At 40.7% G+C, this 15236-nt stretch overlaps 2 protein-coding genes across 2 annotated transcripts in view; both read left to right on the top strand.

The window, feature by feature from the left end:
* Positions 1–15236, top strand: part of LOC112846236 (low affinity immunoglobulin gamma Fc region receptor III-like) — a 700124-nt gene that overhangs the window by 130016 nt on the left and 554872 nt on the right. The window lies entirely within an intron of this gene.
* On the top strand, positions 2359–13730 carry LOC112845322 (Fc receptor-like protein 5). Its single transcript, XM_025904750.1, has 13 exons — positions 2359–2563; positions 3098–3182; positions 3349–3384; positions 3586–3852; positions 4379–4648; positions 4739–5005; positions 5094–5366; positions 5452–5727; positions 11707–11985; positions 12083–12358; positions 12470–12775; positions 12888–13172; positions 13687–13730. The coding sequence occupies exons 2-13, from the start codon at positions 3146–3148 to the stop codon at positions 13728–13730; spliced, it is 2616 nt and encodes an 871-aa protein (XP_025760535.1). The 5' UTR covers positions 2359–2563; positions 3098–3145.

Here is a 15236-nt window from a genome sequence, read left to right on the forward strand (position 1 = left end):
AGGCCTGGGAGCTTGAGGGTCCTGCGCAGTATCTTAGCTGTTCCCAGGACTGCGCTCTTCTGGACAGAGATCTCCGATGTTGTTCCCGGGATCTGCTGGAGCCACTCGCCTTGCTTGGGAGTCACCACACCTAGTGCTCCGATTACCACGGGGACCACCGTTACCTTCACCCTCCACATCCTCTCGAGCTCTTCTCTGAGCCCTTGGTATTTCTCCAGCTTCTCGTGTTCCTTCTTCCTGATATTGCTGTCATTCGGAACCGCTACATCGATCACTACGGCCGTCTTCTTCTGTTTGTCTACCACCACTATGTCCGGTTGGTTAGCCACCACCATTTTGTCCGTCTGTATCTGGAAGTCCCACAGGATCTTAGCTCGGTCATTCTCCATCACCCTTGGGGGCATCTCCCATTTTGACCTCGGGACTTCCAGGTTATACTCGGCACAGATGTTCCTGTACACTATGCCGGCCACTTGGTTATGGCGTTCCATGTATGCCCTGCCTGCTAGCATCTTGCACCCTGCTGTTATGTGCTGGATTGTCTCTGGGGCATCTTTACACAGCCTGCACCTGGGGTCTTGCCTGGTGTGATAGACCCCAGCCTCTATGGATCTTGTACTCAGAGTTTGTTCCTGTGCTGCCGTGATTAGTGCCTCTGTGCTGTCTTTCAGTCCAGCTTTGTCCAGCCACTGGTAGGATTTCTGGATATCAGCCACCTCCTCTATCTGCCAGTGGTACATACCATGCAGGGGCCTGTCCTTCCATGATGGTTCCTCGCCTTCCTCCTCTTTCTTGGGTTTCTGCTGCCTGAGATATTCACTGAGCACGCTGTCAGTTGGGGCCATCTTTGTGATGTATTCGTGGATGTTTCTTGTCTCATCCTGGACTGTGGTGCTGACACTCACCAGTCCCCGGCCTCCTTCCTTCCGCTTAGCGTACAGCCTATTACCCCAGCAGGGTACCTGATCACGGGCAGGGCGTAGGTGTTGATGGCCCGGATCTTGTTCTTACCGTTCAGCTGACTCCTCAGGACTTGCCTGACCCTCTGCAGGTACTTGGTGGTTGCAGCTTTCCTAGCGGCCTCTTCATGGTTCCCATTCGCTTGCGGGATCCCCAGGTACTTGTAACTGTCCTCTATGTCTGCAATGTTGCCTTCTGGTAGTTCAATCCCCTCAGTTCTGACTACCTTCCCTCTCTTTGTTACCATCCGACTACACTTCTCCAGTCCGAACGACATTCCAATGTCATTGCTGTATAGTGTTGGGATTTAGAGATTCTTTTATTGCTACCATATAATCTGCCTTATGATGAATGTATCAATAACATGTTTTACAGTATTATTTTATCAGTAATATTTCTTACAGGGTTCATATTGCATTGAATATGTTTGTCATCACATTCATTCTATTCACAGGTTGAGTTCATTTTATACACATTGCATATCTGTGCTTGTTTAGAGTTGATGTTCCATCCAAGAGGGTTTTAAGCTTCACTGGTGAGAGTGTCCAGGTGATACATGTTGAGGGAAGATGAGAACATAGCAGGTTAATTGCATGCATGCTTACAATACACATATTAATCTAGTTGCAGGCCTGAGCGAAGGCCCAAGTGTCTTCTGCTTTTCTTTGAGACCTGCGCCAATTTTGCCTACTTAGTGATTGGTGACGAGGGTCCATTATTAGCTCTCAGACACCCTGAAGCTTGAAGTTTATTACCTTAAAAGGCGAGTGATATAGAAAAGAGAAGTTATATGTCTGTTTATAGTTATTAAGATGTACATGATGTACCCTTGTCTGTAAACGATGTATTTTTGACCTGTATTTGACGTGTACGTGGGGGCGTGATCCTCTATGCTATAAAACCAGAACCCAGTGTATTTTTGTCAGAGCAAAACAGGCCATATGTTGATGGTTGTTCTCCTGTGTTAATAAACTCATCGTTTGATTGCACTTGTCTGGTGCCTCCGTCGTTTGTTGTCTGGTCTGCAGTTGATCGATCTCGCTTCATTTGGTGGAGGATGCTGGGCAACTGAAGATCAGTAGAAAGAAGTACAGGTGCTTGTTGTCGTGTATACACTACCAATAGCCTGGTAGTGTATATCGTCCGTAGTGCTGTTAATGCAGCACTACGGACAAGATATATAAACACAACAGCGGACATTTTATTCAAAACCACAGGAGTGTCAGATGCTGTAACACTTTTATGAACCCTGTTGATCTTTAACTGTATGGCATGTTTAATTGCACACATTTCCTGAATGCATTATAAATATATAAAGAAGTTTGTTTGCATATGTATAAAGCTCAGTGTCTGACATGATGTCAAAACCCTAAACTAGCAGCAGACAGAAAGGTGTGAAAAGGAAGTTGAGCTTATCAACCACATGCTAACTGTCAGTGTCATGGTCCCCTAGTCCTCCTAAACTTCCTGCTCCAAGTTTAGTTTTTCTCCCTATCTCTTTCTCTTCTGTGCATGTGTGTCTGTCTAAGGGCGGGACCCACTACAGGTTCCTGCCTCTGGCTGAACGCACCTGCAGCAACCTGCCACCCACATCATCTCATCAGGAAGCCAATACATAAGGCGTTAGCTGAGGCTCCTTCTTCTTTTTTCTTTTTTTTAAAGCATTATTGTTCTAACAATCTGTCCCTGAGGAAATCTACATTCAGGCTTGAATTTATTTGCTACCTCCCGTTTGAACCAACCCCAGATTTTAAGTAGTGTAAGACATAAGAGACAATGATACATTGTGCCATTTTTTTCTTTGAATTTGTTTTTAAATTCAACTGTTGGTAGCTCTCTTATAATCTTAAAACACTACGAGAAATCACTTTCCTAAACATAATCATCTGAGCAGTTACAATTTAGTTTCAGAAGCAGGGATCATATATAATGTCAGCTCTGCATACTGTCCACAGTAAAACAGGAAGTGTCAGCAGTTAAAAATAAGATCTGTCATCAGTGTCCTCATGTAGGGCTAAAAGAGAAGTAGCAGTGAAGGGCTGAACACAGAAAACAAGGTTGCAGAAAGTCTCTACTCCCATAATCAGGTGAAACATTACTATTTTCTCACATTCTCTGTTTCTCACTTCTGTTTCAGTGTTTCTGTTGTCAGTAGCAGTGACAGACTTTCAGGCTCAGTGTGAGGATGGGGCTCACTGTGCTCAGTGTGCTGTCCTTATTCTGTGAGTATAAGTAACTTCCTTTATTTGCCTGATAAAGACTAAACTATACTGAGTGCTAAATGTTTGTCCAACTATTGATGCTAATGCTAAAATTCTATTCATTAAAAAGGCTTTTATTTGCGACATGTGACCACTGATGATTGAATGATATGAATCTTTCTTACAGTGCTGAATATTACCCTCTGCTGTGGAGACGCTCAAGGTAACTGAACAGCTTTCTTCCTTTTTTATTTTTCTATGGATTGATGTGTAAATAACATTCTTGTTTTTTCTTCATTTTTACACATTATTTTCTGTTGTAAATACATTAATAATTGCCTGTAAAGTGAGAAATCTTCCTCTTCATTAAACCAGAATCTGGTCTGAACTTTTTCTGTGTATTTATGTTCATGCTGGATTTTAGATGCTGAGCTGAGCCTTAAACCAAACGTGTCCCATTTATTTGCTGGAGAGTCTGTAACCTTCATCTGTGACATGAGAGAGGGAAATGCCACTGACTGGCTTTACAAATTCAACTGGAATGATCAAGAAATGGTCCACTTCAGTAAAAGTAGCTCCTACTCACTTTACCTGACAGCAGAGCTGAGTGGGAATTATCAATGTATTGGTCGCCGCAATGGCTTGACAGATTTTATAAAACAGAGTAATAACCTGACTCTGTCCATATCAGGTAAGCTACTGTATCATATTTATTAGGCTTTCATTCAACAGTAGCAGCTGTGTTAAATGTGCAACTCCAGCATCAGAGTTTCAATTAATGTTTTTCCAAAGTTTCTGTTTTGTATTTTTCTTTTATTCTTGTTGATGTAATGATCTCTGCACAGCAGGACGTGGAGAGTAACAATAAGCAGAAATTTCCTGCTAAGTTACAAACTCAGAGTCGACCTGTGAAGGCTGAAAAACAGCAGGAAGTAAATATATAAAGTAAGATGGTGCTTTTAGCTGAGTGTTGTGACAACTGGTGAAGATGACACCAAATTAGGAAGCAGTGTGAACTTTAGTGCATGACATACAGCAAAGTGTATGTTATATATAGTATGATATGAGAGAAGTGAGAAGAATTGGTCACATGAGATGCTGCCTTCATGAATTACTTCACAGCCTTTTATTCTACATATTATGAGAAACTGTTAATGTTGAGCTTTTCCCCCCAAAAATGTGTTAATAACAACAACAACATATTCTAAATCAAACAGCACTCAGACCCACGGCGACTATAACAGCAGACAAGACAACTATTCCAGTGGGGGGCTCGGTGACACTGACCTGCTCTGTTCAGGGCTCTGCTGGTTGGACGTATGATTGGTTCAGACAAATCCCAGATTCTCGTGAAGTAGTAATTGATACGAACAGTTTGCAGAACTTCATTAGTGTCTCAGACGAAGGCATCTATCGATGCAGAGGAAGAAGAGGAAACCCAGTTTTCTTCACAAACCTCAGCAAAGTGTATCACAGTCAGAAAACATGTGAGTTTGATAACTTTTTGTAAGAACTAAAAGAACAAACATTTATGATGACCAACTTTTTCTGTATTAATTCATGTTTGGTATGAAAAGTGTCCAACAGGGCCTTTGTGACTCTGCAACAGAACTGGACTCAGATATTCAGCGGTGAGATGATCACCATCAAATGTGAGATCCAAGGAGGAGAAAACACTGAGTGGCAGTATGAATGGAGAACAACAAGCTCAAAAACACCTCCCACACACAGTGAATACAACATCAGCAGGGCTTCATTTTCCTACAGCGGGCAATATTGGTGTAAGGGTAGAAGAGACTTGTACTTCTCAACAGCTTGGAGTGATGCTTTTACACTAAAAGTCTGTAAGTAAAATCATCTTTGAGTTTATTATCTACTCTTTTTCATCTGACCAACTATAGTAAAACATCTTTATTTTACTCTAACAAACAGCAAACAAACCCAGACCCACAATTACTGCTGATAGGAGAACAATACCAGCTGGAGGCAATGCAACACTCAGCTGCTCTGTGGGGAGCTACAATGAGTGGAAATACTTCTGGTTCAGACGTGCCTCAGTCTTTACAGAAATTCAGGTGATTAGAAACAAAGAACCAGATCAAATGATCACTGTCACACAGGGAGGCATCTACTACTGCAAGGGAGGGAGAGGAAACCCTGTTTTCTTCACAGAGGACAGTGATCCAATCACTATTGAAAAAAGAGGTGAGATTAAGAGTTTTTATTTGGATTAACATGGGATGCAGAAATATTTAAAACTGGACCAATTAGATTTTTGTTTTGTAAATAGTTTCCAACAAAGCAGTTGTCTCCCTGGAGCCCAGCTGGCCTCTGATATTCAGTGGTGAGAAGATCACTGTTAGATGTCAGATTTCTTTAGGTGGAAGCACTGAGTGGGAGTATGAGTGGAGCAAACCCGACTCAAGCACAGGTCTGGCAAATAATGCATCCATCAATCTTAATGCATCTGTGATCAGCAGTGGAAGCTACAGGTGTATGGGTAAAAACAAACAGGAGCTGTATTCTGTGACAGAGTGGAGTGATGTCATCACACTGACAGTCTCTGGTAAGAAAGTTTAGTTTTGTTATACCTATATAAGGCACAAGGGTAACAATTTATAGTTTATATTACAACTACATAGTATGAGTTATCACTAATTTATTGGTGCATGATTGATCATTTATAAAACCTTATGGCATAATAAACATTACAACTAATAATGATAAAATCATTATTCTTCATTAACAGGTCATTAATGACAGCATTTTTGTTGTTTATAAATGAGCATTTCTAAATTAAGCATTTCATCAAGTATAAAACACTTAGAACTAATAGCAGCAGTATTATGTGAAAAATGTGTGTTATGTGTAAGTAAAAAAAGTATTCAGATGCACAATTATGCATGTAAGGATTCATTTTTTATCAACTAGTAAGAGAGCGAGTGCTTCCTCATGAAGTATTTTCAAATGAAAAGTTTAAGATCATTAAAATCTCATGAAAACAAAGATGCTGTTAAAGAATTTATGTGAATTCGATAAGCTGGGCTTAAAGCTACTATTTAATTTGAGAACCAAGAAACAGAAGGTAAAACAGCATCATGGTCTGAAATACATGTGTCATAAATCTGTGTGGGACAGAAGGTCTGGTGTGTGTGTGTGTGTGTGTGTGTATGTGTGTCCCTTTTCCTATGTTGGACAAGTCACTGAGTAAGTGAGGTTAAGTTTTTCAACAAGATGTAGACCTTATTTAACCAAGAGTCCATCCATCCATCCATCCATCCATCCATCCATTCGCTTCCGCTTATCCTTTTCAGGGTCGCGGGGGGCGCTGGAGCCTATCCCAGCTGTCATAGGGTGAGAGGCGGGGTACACCGTGGACAGGTCTCCAGTCTGTCACAGGGCTAACACACAGGGACAGACAACCATTCGCACTCACATTCACTCGCGCATTCACACCTATGGGCAATTTGGATTTACCAATTAACCTATCTCCACAAACTGCATGTCTTTGGACGGTGGGAGGAAGCCGGAGTACCCGGAGAGAACCCACGCAAACACGGGGAGAACATGCAAACTCCACACAGAAAGACCCCGGCCTTTAGAAGTGATCATAATTCAATGTTATTTCACCCACAAACTCTACAAATTCTATTTAAAAAATCTTAGTGGTAGGTCAAAGTGCACAGTACAGTATAAATGTCAACATTGGAAACTGGATTTGAAAACAGTTGCTAACCCCCACCTCTGCCAGTAGTGCAAAGGGAGCTGAAAACAGACAAGAGAAGGTAGTTATAAGAATAGGCTGGACTCACCAGTACTAAGACAAGCCTCTGTGGGAAACATAAAATCCTGTGAGGTGAAAAATTCATTTAACAGAAAAGCCTTGTTTGTCAATGATCTAGCATTAATAAAAGTCAAATGAAATATCCTCTCCTCATGTTGTAGCGGGGCGCCTTAGTGGGCGAAGATTCCCATAATCTTCATTTGCCTTGGAAGAAGAGTCTCCACTAGGGATGCACCAATACCACTTTTTTGGAAAACGAGTACGAGTACTTGCATTTCAGTACTCGCCGATACCGATACCGAGTACTTAATAAAAACACGATTTAAATTTACAGGTAACAGCTTTAGTCCGATAATTTAACAAAAAAAACAAGGGACTGGTTTGGAATTAAGAACATTTATTTAAAATGAAAAGCATGTTGTATGCAACATATTACAGAATAAATAATTATGAAAAAAAAATTTAAACAGTGACAGTGCAACTCAAGCATTTTTTTCAGTTTGTTGTAAACTCTGCCGCTTTGAACAACACAAGGAGCATTAATAAACATCTTTGCTATTTAGTGCACAATATTTGAATAAACTAACAACATCCACCAACATAGAATTGTGGCAGTCAGTGCAACTGAGGTAGGTATTAACATCAAGTCTAAGACGACTCACTTAATGGAGCCTATTTCGAAAAAGTGAGTGGGCGGCAGGTTTTTTTTAAGAAAAGTAGCGCCTCTGCATTATCAGCAGTCAGACTGTTTCTGTTTTCATCTATAATGTGTGACACTGAGCTAAAAGGCCTTTCACTTTCCACACTGCTACATGGGGCTGAGAGGTATTTATGGGCCATTTTAGGCAAAGTGGGGAACCTGATTTTGTTGACACCCCAGTACTTCAGAGGACTGTCTTCATGAGGGCTTGGGGCCTCTCTGAGGTATGTGTCGAGCTCAATGGCAGCACCTGCTGCCAGCGGCTGTGCTGCCTGGGGCTGCTCCTTAGCAACTTTGTTAAATACAGTGTCCAGACTGCTGCTAGTGCTGGCCTGGGCCTTGAGGAACAGTTTAGCAGGAGGTTCTGCAGCTTCTGCCCGACTCCCCTCTGCCTCAGCTCTGGACATCATCTGCAGCTCCTGCTTCAGGTGCAGCTTGGCCTCTGGAGCAGTGTTGCTGGAGAAGAAGCGATCTTTATACCTGCACAAAATTCATGAATGTATTAATATGTGGAAAAATAGGACTGATTTTAGTTTCCCCTAAACCACTGTGACAAATGCCAGCCATTTGACTTTCTGGTAGTAATAAGGGAAATGTATTTCATATTATATATATTGCGTACATTTGTATTTGTGTATTTTAGTTACAAATATATAATATTTCAGATGGAAAATAATCTTACATTTAGTACTGTAGTTTATCATTGAATACCTATAGCACACAGACTTTACCTTGGGTCAAGTATGGTGGAGATGAAGTACAGTGGGTTGGTCTCGACGTCACTGAAGCGCTTCTTGACAGCTGCCAGTAAGGTTGCTTTCATTGTCTTGACGCCGTGGTCCTCGTCTGTTTCTCTGTTTAGAAGTCTCACTAGCACAGTCACAGCTGGGATGACATCAGAGGCTAGTGCGTCGTAGCTGCTCACTTTTTTAGTTAGTTCCTCAAAGGGGGCGAGGATGGCAACAGTCGTCTCCATAAGAGCCCATTGGTGAGCGGTGAGATAGTCAGGGAGTTCATGCTCGGACACATACACGCCCAGCACTCGCTTTTGCTCAATGAGGGACTGGAGCATGTAATACGTGCTGTTCCAGCGTGTCTGCACGTCCTGCTGCAGTCTCTTCATTGGCTGCTTGAGCTGTCCCTGAATGTCCTCGAGGCGGGAGTAGGCTAAGGCGGAATGTTTAAAATGCCCAACTTTTTTCCGTCCCACTGCTATAGCATCAGCTATGCTCCTCTGTGCTAATAAGCATGGGTAAATAAGCGTGGGTAAACTCTTTGTACTCGTTGTCGTGTTGGGATTTTAGGTGCTTGATTAAATTACTTGTGTTAAATGCGCTACCTTTTGAGCCTCCTCTGGACAATTTCGCTGAGCACAATTTGCAGCCCACCTTTGTTTTCGCGTCTTCGTTCACTTTGAAATAGTTCCACACGGCTGACATGTCTCGCCTCGCCTTCTCCCAGCTCTGAGCTGCAGCCGGGACATGGGGGCGGGCACTCGGTGCCTGTGATTAACGCCTTACATGCCGCTCAAACACAGACAGGTCTCAGACCGTGGTATCGGTCCCCGGTATCGGGGGACTTTTAACGAGTACGAGTACTTTAGAAAATGTGGTATCGAGGCCAATACCAGATACCGGTATTGGTATCGGTGCATCCCTAGTCTCCACTGACAAGTTCAGTAGAGCCGGATAGACAGGTTAGATCCATCGAAGCTCCAGTTATAGCAGAGAAGATGAAGAAGACTGAAGGAATACTTTGAAGAACTTATGAATGTAGAAAATGAGAGAGAGGATGGAAACAAGGGTGAAATGTAGAGCTGTAGTGACAGCGATGAGACTGATGAGCCATAACATGAAAATATGGGAAACACTTGTTGAAGCTAAGTTGAGAAGGGCGGTGATGATTAGTAAGCAAGCAGGATGGAGTCATGGCTAGAAGAGCATTGCAGATGTGATATTTGCTTTGAGAATATTGATGAAAAGGGTAGAGAACGTCAGAATTAAATGCAATTCAATTTAATATAAATTTGAACAACACTGGGAGATCAAAGTAATATAGTTATACAATTAAAAAGGACTTTGGGGAATTATCTGCAATATGTAACTCTTAAAAAATGCAGTGTCTTGGGGCACCCTCATATTTATTCCCACTTGAAATGGCTAAAATCTCACATAGATGTATCATATCAGGTGTACATGATTAGAACTTTGTGACTCAGCATTTGTAATGAAGCTTTCCCTGTTTAAACCTTTACACATTCAGTTTGCTGTGCTCCTGACTGTTGAAGTGAGAGTGAACACAATGAGATGTGAAGATATATATACTGTATATATATAGTTTCTTCTGCCAAAATAAATAATAACAAAATTAGACTTTGATATGTGAATATTCCTAATTAAGAACTGAATATTCAATGTGCGGTCCTAATTTTTTTCATAACAGTGCAGTTGTTACGAACAGATGACTGCAAATATAAACTGAGTTTGACAAAAGCATATAACTGCAAATGTTAATATTTCATATATGTGATGCAGACATACATACTTGGTACAGGCTTAGTGCTACTGAATAAGTCTACGTTCACACTGCAGGAGAAAGCGCATCAAATCTGATTTTCTTTTGACCCTATGTGGCCCATATCCGATCATGGTATGACAGTGTGAACGGCACAAATCTGATATTTTCAAATCAGATCTGGGTCACTTTTGTATGTGGTACTGAATCCGATACATATCTGATGTTTTAGAAAGCAAGTGTTGTTTGAATGGTCATGTCGCATTAAATCCATCTTTTACGTCACTGACACAAGACAGACGCCAATTATCAGCGCCCGAGAAGACATCGTGAACTGTCACGTTCCTGGTTCTGTTGACCCAGCGTTTTGAGTTTTAGTTTATTTTGATGTTTATGGTTTATTTTTTAGTTCATTAGGTTATCTAAGCTCATTTGTTTATTTAGATTCCCCTTGTGTCTTCTACCCCTGTGTTTTAGTCTCCTTTTGCCCTTTGTGCTGCGTGTCTTATGTTGTAAAGGTTATATTGTCTTGTCTGCGTCTCATGTTTCCTGTTTTATTTTGAAGGTCTATGTCCTATGTCAGTGTAGTCAGCTTTGCTTCCTTTGTCTCGTTATGTCAGACCAGTGTCAGCTGTTTCCCCATGTGTTTCCACTTCCCCTAATCACCCTTGTGTGTATTTAGTCTGTGTGTTTCTGTTCATTCTTTGTCAGGTCGTCTGTTTCTCACGCCATGTTTTCAAGTTTTATGTCTAGGTTTTTCTTGTTGTTTGTTTAGTTCTCCCAGTTTAGGTTAATGTTAGTTTTACTTCAGTTTGCCTTGCCCTTTCTTTGTACCTTTTTTACCAGCCTTATTAAATGGCTCACTTTTTGTTAACATTCAAGTTCTGTTCCCTGATCCTTGGAGTCTGCGTTTTGGGTCCTTTTTCAATTCATACAGTCTGCCCTCGCCAGACTGTGACAGTGAACGCTTCCTGGCCATCCAGTATAGATGTTAGTGAAACTGTTGGGAAGACAACGTTGTAGAAACGTGAACATTTTATTTGTACTGTATAATCTGCAGATTCTGACAGAAATCTGCAACTATCCTTTGAAGCACCGCTCCTCTCTAAAACAGCAATAAGGTTCATTATTAGGCCAAATGTAAATAACAAAATAACTTTATAACTTAAAGCAAAATTGGGAAACATAAAGTCTGAAACAAGTCTTTATATTTAGGACCATCACTCAAACAATACTGTTTGGTCTGGGTCTAAACAGAGCGCGTTGTGTGTGACGTCTTCTTTTGCGCATGCGGGCTGCTTTGAGCGTTCACACTAGAGCACGTTTGCTGTCACATTTTATTTGTAGTGTGAACAAGCAGACAAAAAAATCGGATTTGATCAAAAAATCGGAATTGAGCATTAAGACCTGCAGTGTGAATGTAGCCTAAGATATACTTTGTATCGTTTAAGAATTATTTGTAAAACTGTAATTGTCTCTAAAGCAAAGGGCCAGTAATTGTTTTACTGTAATTTTATTATACATTTCTTTTTTTCTAAATTAAACAGGAAACAGACCAAAGTCCAGCATCAGTGCTGACAACAGAGTCTTTCTAGAAGGTGATACAGTCACCCTGACCTGCTCTGTGACACCATCTACTCCTGGTTGGAGTTACTACTGGTACAGAGGCAAGAAAACCTCAGAACCACTGACGATGGCAGAAGTTGTTCTCCACTCTGATGGACAAATCGGTGTATCACAGGAAGGAGACTATTGGTGCAGAGGAGGACGAGGCAGCCCAGTTTACTACACAGACTACAGTGATGTGATCAGTATTAAGAAAACTGGTGAGTCATGGTAAATGTTTCTTTTTTAATTAATGGAAGATGTTAAAAAGTCATTTAATTAGTTATTTTTGTTTGTTTTTTATTATCTGTTTAACAGTTAGAAACAGGCCTGCTGTGACTCTGCATCCAAACTGGCCTGAGGTATACAGCGGAGAGACAATCACTTTGAAATGTGAGATCCCAGGAGAAGACACTGAGTGGGATTATGAGTGGGCAACAAGCAGCTCACATCAACCTCCAAACCAAAATGAATACAAGATTAACTCTGTTTCTACATCACACCGTGGGCACTACTGGTGTAAGGGCAGGATGAGAAGTGCACAACAGAATTCAACAATGTGGAGTGCATCCTTTCAACTAAAGATAGTTTATGGTGAGTGGATTGTAAATGTAATGGGAATTGTACGCTTGCATTTATTAAAGGACAATCTGTCCTTAAGGATCTTATACTTGATCTCACTCTGAAAATATAATTTCCCAACAGAACGTCGTCCTGTCCTCACTGTGTCTCCATCATGGCTGAGTCCTGGAGCCTCAGTAACTCTGAACTGTGAGGTTGAACATCCGTCTGCAGGATGGAGCTTCTACTGGTATAAAGCTGTTCATGATCTGAAAACATACAGCTATGAATATTACATTTATGAGCTGCTACCTGATGGCAGTGGGACTGCACAGGACTCCTACATCATTCATGGACAGACACACACAGCAGGATATGTGTGCAGAGCTGGAAGAGGAGACCCAGAGTATCACACTGATCACAGTCAACCAAAGTTTGTCTGGTCTGCAGGTCAGTATTTTTGCTCCTAATTCAAAAAGAAAAAAATAAGTGTTATTATTGCATTCACAGACTTCAATCTATTAATCTATCAAAAAAATGACAGTTCTTTTTTTTCCTCTAGATTTAAATTCAGCAGCCTCTCTCACAGTCAGTCCTAACAGTGTGCAGCACTTCATCCATGATTCAGTAACTCTGAATTGTTCTGGAAACTCTTCTCAGTGGAGAGTGATGATATTTACTCAGCACACCTACCGGAGAAAACTCCGGAAATGTGGATACTGGGGGACAGAGACCGAATCCACATGCAACATAGATCTTTACTGGTTCCACCGGTATCAAGATGCTGTGTCCTGGTGTGAGTCTGAATCAGGACAGTTCAGCAATGGAATCAACATCACTGCACATGGTAGGTCTTTACATCCCTAATTTTAAGAAGTTTGGACGCTGTGTAAAATATAAATAAAGAAAGAAAACAGTATCTATGTTTAAGTGTTTAAAATGAGAAAGTGTATAATTGCAAAAAATAAGTCATTTTGAATGTGGTGGCAGCAACACATCACAAAAAGGGACAGGGCCACATTTACCACTGTGTAGCATCTCCACTTCTTTTAACAACAGTCTATAAACATGTGGGGACTGTAGAAACCAGCTGCTGGACCTTTGGGAGAGCAATATTATCCCATAGTTTTCTGATAGAGGATTATATCTGCTCAACAATCCTGGGTCTTCTTTGTCATGTTTTTTATTTCGTGATGCACAAATTGTTTTCAAATGGTGAAAGACTGAGACTCCAGGCAGCCCAGTTCAGCTTCTGTACTCTTCAAATATGCAAAGACTTTCATGAAAAACGTCATCTGGATGAGAGCATATTTTGCTCTAAAATCTCTGTATACTTTTCAACATTGATGGTGCCTTTTCAGATGAGCCAACAAACTCATATTCCATAGTCACTAAAGCACCTTAAACCATCAGAGATCCAAACTTAAGAACTGAGCCCTAATAGTAACTAGAGATGGACCGATCCGATATTACGTATCGGTATCGGTCCGATACTGACCTAAATTACTGGATCGGATATTGGTGAGAAATTAAAAATGTAATCCGATCCATTAAATATATATAAAAAAAAAACACCTCACAAAACTTGCGACACGGCGTAACTCGCCTCATAACCGTAGCACATCGGAGCAGTGTGCTCATGTGATAGAGTGGCTGTGTGTATTTGTAGCCTCGCTACCAAACCAGCATTTCATCTCTGAGGAAGTTATCCCAGAGAGAAGTAAAGCAAGTGTGTAAGTTCATCTCTGAATGTTTGTAAAGCATTCCCATGTTAAGCTTAACAACCAATATATGGAGCGACTGCCTCTCTCCCTCACCTTCCTGCCTACTTCATGAAACTGCTTAATGATCAGCTGATCGGCTTTTCTGTCGCGAGTCCGTCTCTCTTCTTTGTTTTTGGCCCACTTTGCACCAGAAAGAGGAAACCAGCGGCTGAACAACAGCAGCACCTTTTAAGCTTGATAAGCTGTTGTTAGAATTTATTTAATATTACTTTCTACACCAGGATCCTTTTCTACGTAGCTGACGGCTGGTAACTGTGCAGGGGCGGATCTAGCAAAGTTTAGCCAGGGGGGCCGATAGGGCATGAACAGGGAAAAGGGGGCACAAAGACATACTTTTCTTTCTTATTCTCATTTAAAATGTCTAGCTTTTAATAAATGATTATCTGAATCTTACACCCAAAGTTTTAATCTGATGTAAAATATATAGAAGTCTATTACTGTATATAGTAACTGTTAAGTCTAATATACCCTAGTAAGCTATAGTACTTTTTCCTTTGGGAAGATACCACATGTGCAGTTTGCAATTCTGTTGAAGAAAGATGTTGAATCGATTTAATTATTCTTGAAAAATAAATTAATTCTTTGCATTTTTTTTTCACCCTGCATCAAATTAAAGTTGATTACGTCGATTAAGCATCATGAGGTGGAGGGTGGGGGGTGGTTCCCTATTTTTTTATTTTTTTATTTTTTTTTGCTGGGAGTTTGCAACCCTATTAGTTAGGTTGCTTAATATTTCTGCTAAGTACTCTTTAAAATACCAGAATAGGGAGGAATGTGTAGGTTTAAGTTTATTAGATTGATCAGTGTTGCTGAACTATGAAATATTTTAGCTTTAGTGTTGTTGTTTATTTAAACTTGAGGATGAACTTATACAAAATGCAGCAAGATATTAAAAAAACAGTTTTATTGATTAAAAAACACACTATATCGGATTCATATCGGTATCGGCAGATATCCATATTTATGATATCGGTATCGGACATAAAAAAGTGGTATCGTGCCATCTCTAATAGTAACATGGATAGTCGTTCTTTTCTTTAGTCCAGTGGATGTGGCATTTATGTATTTTAAAAAGAATTTCAAATTTTTAGCAAGAAAACAATTTTCCGCTTTATCTCGGTTTCATT

The sequence above is a fragment of the Oreochromis niloticus genome, linkage group LG3 (assembly GCF_001858045.2).
Source record: "Oreochromis niloticus isolate F11D_XX linkage group LG3, O_niloticus_UMD_NMBU, whole genome shotgun sequence".
NCBI lineage: Eukaryota > Metazoa > Chordata > Actinopteri > Cichliformes > Cichlidae > Oreochromis > Oreochromis niloticus.